This window comes from Passer montanus, unplaced genomic scaffold, assembly GCF_014805655.1.
Source record: "Passer montanus isolate IOZ18808 unplaced genomic scaffold, ASM1480565v1 scaffold7, whole genome shotgun sequence".
Classification (NCBI taxonomy): domain Eukaryota; kingdom Metazoa; phylum Chordata; class Aves; order Passeriformes; family Passeridae; genus Passer; species Passer montanus.
The window spans coordinates 1,135,990-1,143,153 of NW_024372147.1; the positions used below are offsets into that span (position 1 = coordinate 1,135,990).

Here is a 7,164-nt window from a genome sequence, read left to right on the forward strand (position 1 = left end):
TCCTGTATCTACAAGAAAATGGTTGAGCTTAGAACAATTGGAGCAAATTATTGTAGCAGCACTGGGAATGCCTTATCCCCTAAGACAGGCATAGCCCTGCAGAGCCCTCCCTGCAGGCATTCCCTGAGGAAACAACGATTTTAAATCATCAGCAATGCTCTCCTGTCCTCTTGTTGAAGGCCAGGAGACATGAAAGAACACGTCATCCTAGAGTCACAGAATGTGCTGGGGCTGGAAGGGACCCCCAAAAAATCATCAGCAATGCTCTTCTGTCCTCTTATTGAAGGCCAGTGTACCCACAGCAGACATGAAAGAACACGTCATCCTAGAGTCACAGAATGTGCTGGGGCTGGAAGGGACCCCCAAAGATCATTGAGTTCCAACGCCCCTGTCATAGTCAGGGACACCTTCCACTAGACCAGGTTGCTAAGGGCCTCATCTAGGCTGTCCTTGTACATCACCAGGGATAGGTAATCCCAGCTTCCCTGGGCAATCAGCACCAGGGTATCTGCACCTCACAGTAAAGAATATCTTCCTAATAGCTAATCCAGACTTGCCCTTTTTCAGTTTAAAGCAATTGTCCTTTGTCCTGTCACTATCTCGCCATATAAAAAAGTCATCACCCTTCTTTTCTCAAGTTGCCTTAAGGTACTGAAAGATCATAATGAGGTCTTTTCAAAGCCTACTGTTATCCAGGCAGAACTGCCCCAAATATCTCTGCCTGTCTTCATAGGATAGAGGCTTTATCTCTCAGAACACCTCCTGGCTTCCTCTGGACCTACTCTAACAGGTCCACATCCCTCCTCTGCTGGGGACCCCAGAGCTGACTGCAGGGTTCCAAGTGGGTCTCATAGGGCAGAGCAGAGGGGCAGAATCCCCTCCCTCAACCTATAGTACACACATTTGATGCAGCCCAGGACATTTTTGGCTTTCTGGTATGCAAGCACATGATGTTGGATCATGTCCACCTTTTATCTTCTAGAATCCCCAACCCCACAAGTATGCTCTCAGTTCTCCCCATTTCTTCTCATGTCTGGGAGTGCCCTAGCCCAGGTTCAGTGCCTTGCAGTTGGACTTGTTGAGCTTCATAAGGTTCTCATGTGCCCCATTCTCAAGCTTGTCCAGGTCCTTTTGGATGGAATCCCAGCCTTCTGTTGTGTCAACTGCACTGCTCAGATTTGTGTCATTTGAAAACTTGAGATTGCACTCGATCCCACTGTCCATGTCACTGAAGCAAACACTGCAGAGCAGTGGTCTCAAAACAGAGCCTGAGGGACATCACATCACCAGCCTCCACCTCAGCACAGAGGCATTGACCACAACTCTCTGGCTGCCAGCCAACTCTTTATCCGTTGAACTGTCCATCCATCACATCCAGGTGTTTCCAATTTGGAGATAAAGAGCTTCTGGATAGCTTGTAGCTCTTGATTGCAGTAGTCCAGTTGTATGACTTTTTCCAGTGTTTCCATTACAGCAATAATGGCATTATTTTCTAATTTCACAATAGTTTCCAACTTCTCTTGCTTGTTATCCATGCTGTGTACAGCTGTGAAAGAGAACATGTCTTAAAAACTCTCTCCATCTGCTTTAGTGCCAAGAGGGTTGACTTTAATTAGGATAGCTATCTCTGTAAATTAAACCAGCCTTTGTACCAAACTGGATGAGAAGTTATCACAGCTTCCAAACCATTGGTTCAGATGGGGCAAATCTGGCAAGTGACAGCCACAGGGACTTACAAACAAGGGATGATAATGTCTTTAGTCAGTGCAACCATTTCTTCAGTGAGGTCTGCCCCATACTTCTGACATGATCTTGTATCTAGCTAAGGTGAGACTTGTACTAGCTTGGTTTGCAGTGACACAGTGAAAACATCCCTCTTCTAATGCCCCTCAAAACAAAACAGTATTGCTGTTTTCTTTTTATTATTGCTTCAATTTCCTGCCACAGCTTAAGTAAAGGCCAAGTGCACTTGGTAGTACTAAATGTGGAAATGTGATGAAAAAACCTGCCTAGAGCTGCTTTTTTAGCACTGCCCAGCTGCAGGTCTTTTTGCTCACAATACCAAGCCATGGCAAAGTCATGTGAGTGGTCCTAGCCCATTTCAGAACACAACGTAAATGATATCTAGGTATCTGCTGATACTGCATAAACTTAGAGTAGGAATACCTAATTTTACTGATAAAGTTGCCAGGAAATGTTTCAAAAGGTTATTAAGAACTCTGGTGAGACAACAATCGTCCCTCAAGGACCTTATATTGCCTTTTCCAGTATTTTTAGCAGAAATCTCAAAAGGAGGTTTCAAGGATCTTTGCTGCAAAGTATTACAATCTCATAAAGCAGATTCCTGGTGGAAAACCCTGGCAGAGTCAAGGCATGTAGGTAGAGCTCAGGCTTTTTAACCTTCCTTGTATATACCTGCTCTGGTTTATGATATACCTATTGCAGTTCTGTAGAATGGTTGGTGGTTTTTTTTTGTTTGTTTGTTTGTTTGTTTCCTCTGCATTATATGGTGGTACAAAGTTCTCTGTCTTGAGAAAGACACTGGACCTGAGATCTTCCCACCTTGGGCTTTTGGTTGTGCTCACGGGCTTTAAGTGTCCCCACCTTGCTCCACCCTTCAGCAGTGCATGTAAATCGGGGGCTGGCCAGGGAGTCCCAGCCCGGAGGGATGCTCCCGGCTCCCGGCCAGGGCTCAGTCAGTGGTACGGCTGGCGACCAAGCCTTGCTGTAAGCTGGACAGCCGGAGGAAAGTTTCGTCAGTCCCGCTTTCTCTGTCCATCGGTGTCTGCCGTGCGAGGACTGCTGCATGCCACAGCCTGAAGCACAGGGCTCTGGACGTCTTCTGCTCAAGCTCTCCCGGAGGACCTCACAGCTGTCTCAGGCTGCAGAAAAATGTACTGGGGAAATCATGTTAGGTAAGTTCGCTTGAGATGTCGGGGACCTTCTCTAGCCAGGGATGCCGATTCCTTTTAAAAGTTCGCAATGCGTTTTAGTGTTTGTGTCTTATTAGCATAAAATCATTTCTGGTTTGATTTTTTTTCTATTCCTTTTTAATTTTTTTTTTTTTTTACAGAATTCTTTTCACTGTGACTCTTGTCTGGCAGGCTGTTCGTTTAGAAAAAGGTAAGGGAAACAATGTTTCTCCCAGCCCCTCTGTGTTTTTCTTCTACGTTTACAGTATGCATTTCTTCATTACAAACTACCTTCCCTTACATATTTGCACTTCTCGTCAAGGCCCTGAAAAAGAAGAATGGAAAGAAGTTGTGAAAAGTCTCAATGTTACAGCACAAAAGCAGCAGCCCAAGAACGAAGGGACATTTACAAATGCGCTAAGTGATATGAATCAGAGTTACGAAAGTAGAAAGCAACAGAGTTCCAGGTCTTTAGTACCTTTCACTGGAATTACAGAGAGTAAGTAACATTATTTTTGTAAATAATGACATAAAATTACTTTAAAAAAATATAATATAGTAATGCTTTAACTGTTGTCCTGGAAGATTCCAGCCTGTTGGTTTTCTGTGACCACCCATTTCAATTATACCCATGGCCACTTAGTAAATGGTGATAAAAATTTGGGGTAGAGCTGAAGATCTCTCACTTGCAAAATGTGTTAAGGAAAAACAAGGAAGAATACTAAGAATGAAGAAGTGTTTGGCACTTCGTCTTTACAATGTTACAATGTAACATTTTGTAACATTCTGTTCATTTTTTAGAATTCACGACATTTAATGACCATAAAAATTGTAATTTTATAAAAAAAGGTTTCAGCTACCTGAAAACAACAGTACTAATGGGGGGGGGGGGGGGGGGGGGACAGAAGGGGTGGGGGGGGGGGGGGGGGGGGGGGGGGAAGTATTCTGTTTCCTCACATTTATATAAAGTTTTAAATTGGTGCTCAATCCCAGGACTCTGAGAAAGGCTTAAGGGAGCATTCCCCCCACCTCAGAACCAAGAAACTTCCCAGGTTTTTATTCAAAAATAAGTATCACTTCCCAATAAAAATGCCCCATTTCTTAGTGTGATTGAAACCTACATCTGTCAAAGTGAAGTGAAATATTTCACTTGAACACATCCTGCTGCTACAGAATTTGCCAGGCGTTGCTTCTTCACCGTCTTGTAATCCCTAGTAGCTTGTTTCTAATCCTTAACTAAACAAACTGGGTTTAGCTGAACAAACACTCTTAACAGGCATATAATTTTATTGTCTCTAAAGACAATAAAACTGGATATCCTTAAGAGACTTTGGGAACTGGAGAGACCTAAGAGAACAACTGAGGAAAAGGTGAGGTTCAGAGCCCCTGAGATGCTTGTTAACCTCTTGTAATATTATCTTGCAGGTAAAAAACTGAACAGACGCTGCTGCCAGAATGGAGGGACTTGTATCCTGGGGACCTTCTGTGCCTGCCTAAAGCACTTCACTGGCAGATACTGTGAATACGATGAACGGCAAGGGTAAAAAAAAATAAACAAAAAAAAAAAAAAAACAAAACCAGACCAAAATCCGACGACATTAGTGTGGTGGTCTGGATGGTTATTTTCTGTGGTGGGGTCAGGGAGGTACCAAATGTCTTCCTTGTCGTTGACAGCAGCTGCGGCAGCATTCCCCACGGCGTCTGGGTGCTGAAGGACTGTTGGCTTTGTCGGTGTGGCTATGGCACACTGCACTGTCTCTCAGAAATAACACAGAGTAACTGCGGTAAGAAATGGCATTAAATCAAGCATTTTTATCCCGTGGGTGACAGAACTTCCTTCTGCAGTAGTGGGGTACTTGGAGGATGCAGAATGTGCACTAGTTGGACTTCTACAGTGGGTTTAGAGAATGCATTAGTGAGACAGTAAAAAACACTGATCTTGACTGTATAGTACAGCACATAAGGCACTTTCAAATATTCATAATTCTGTACAGTAGAAAATTTCCCACCGTTCTAATTGAAGATTGATACAGAGGCTTAAATTCTTGTTCTGCAAAATCTGTACATCTATGACTTCCCACTTAACCAGGACAATTTCTATAACTAAACTAAATCCAAAAACGTCTTTCTTAAGTAAAGGAAAAAACAGTAGTTTAGTGTACACTGGTGTGGAGGAAGTAGAAACTGGTATTTCACTAGAGAAAAAAAGTTGTGTCTATTTAATACACAGAATCATCAATCATCATGCTTAAATGACACAAAACTAATCCGAATTTCTTTTTTAAGATCTGTATCTCAATCTTCAGAATATTCTTGTATGAGTTTTAAGTTTGAACACACTGCTCATGTTATCCTGATCAGTGTAAAAGTAGAGCCACCTAGTCTGCTCAAAAGCACTACATCATTTTAAGTGAAGTCTTGCTATATCAGCTCTGAAATTCCCTGAATAAATGGGTGATTTTTTTTTTAAACAGTCTATTAACTACCATAAGGATTTAAAGAATTGCTATACTGGTATTATTTTCCATGGAGAACTGACTGATCCAGACTGTTCTCAATACTCTTGAGATCACTAATAAGGATTTAATAATATTTTCTCTTCAGTGGCAAAATCGGTGAAAAATATTCTTGCCCTTTCCACCCATATCTCAATCCCATCTTGTGCTTTCCTTCACTTGTGCCAACATCACTCCTTAGAAGGGTAAGAAAACAACAGACTGAAAGGGTTTCAAGATTCATTTGCACCCCAAGCAGCCTCTTGTTTCCTGACCAGATTCCTACCTGAGTAGCAGTGCCTTGAAGCTGTGACTTGTGAGTTGTAGCACTAACTCAGATGTAAATCAAAACATTAAAAAGGTGACATTGCTACCTTTGTAACCCTAGACAGAAAAAAAGAAAATCCACCAGAACCACTTTTTCCTTGAAGTCTTCCGTATTGAGCAGTTATATGTGTCACACAACTTTCTCATTCAACTCTTTACATGTTCACCTTTGAATCATCCCTATTGTTCCTCATTACAGGAGCAAAAGACATTATGGGTCCCTCTATGCTCTGTAAAAAGTCAACTGCTTACTACTCTTAAACTCCGCTTAAGAAAGACAATAAAGGTCCCAGTGAAGAATTCCCTGAGCAGGGACTCCGTGGCTTTCACGGACAAGAGGATATGGCTTCTCAGCTTTTGCCAAAGCTGAGTCCCTTGTTAAAGGAAGGGTTAAAAGCCTACACACAGGCTTGAGTGCTTACCTCTTCTGAAGTTCTTCCTCTTGCTTTTGCTTGGTATTTACTTTTGATTATTCTGAGATTAATGCCTGCAAGAGCTGATAAGTGCTATCAGTTGCTCCTCAAACGATCATTGATGGGACATCTATTTACATCTCTCCCCTGAGAATACTCCCTTTGATTGGCTTTAACAGCTGATACCTTTAACTTAAGTACCTGTGAGATGTCAAAGGACTTTTCAAATAAGTTGAAAAACCTTATGTTTTCAAATTTACATACTCATTAACCATTTTATTTTCTTGATTTTATTTCTTTTAAGAACTGACATCGGAAACAGAGGAAATTATCAAACTGTATTCCAGTGGTTTAAGATTACAGCAAGCACTGTTTTCAGTTACTTGCCTGCTTGTCATCCTCCTGGAGTTCTGCTAGCTGGCACTTGTGAAACTGGACAAGGGGAAATACTCAGGGTTGATATAACCCTCATCATGAATCATGCATTTCTTCTATGAGCTACAGAAGACTCTTCTACATGCATGTTGGAGGCAAATTAAAATGTATTAGTTAATGTTGAAATACCTGGGTTATTATAAATTCAGATTATATGAATGTGAAGTATTTATTATTATATTATTATATTAATACTGCTATCAATGTCTGATTCTAACGATTCTTTATTTTCAAAATACTGCTCTTCCAGTGGAAGTAACCCCCCCAATATTCTATGTCTGAAGTATTGTAAGTTATAGTAATTTTTGTACACAGAACAACTCTTATAACAAATAAAACTTTAATTTCTGAAAAGTTTTTGTTTATTTAAATTTAAAAATACTTATCTACCATTTGTTATATTTTATCTTGTAAGAAAAGTGCAGGGTAGAATGAGCAAACAGAAATTTGACACCATAAGGATGGGTTTAAGAGTAGATATCTTTCAAGCCCTAATACAGAGAATTGTAAAAGTTACATAGTCTTTCTTATTTATTGCAGCAAAATTGTATATATACATAATCTGCATGGCAGGAATCATAT

At 41.0% G+C, this 7,164-nt stretch overlaps 1 protein-coding gene across 1 annotated transcript; it reads left to right on the top strand.

The window, feature by feature from the left end:
• Positions 1-2,806: 2,806 nt before the first annotated feature.
• LOC120511984 (cryptic protein-like) lies at positions 2,807-6,564 on the top strand. The gene is given in 7 exon segments (XM_039729759.1): positions 2,807-2,837; positions 2,840-2,915; positions 3,074-3,123; positions 3,235-3,411; positions 4,338-4,452; positions 4,587-4,696; positions 6,452-6,564. Coding segments are annotated over 7 exon segments (672 nt in total).
• The last annotated feature ends 600 nt before the right edge of the window (positions 6,565-7,164 follow it).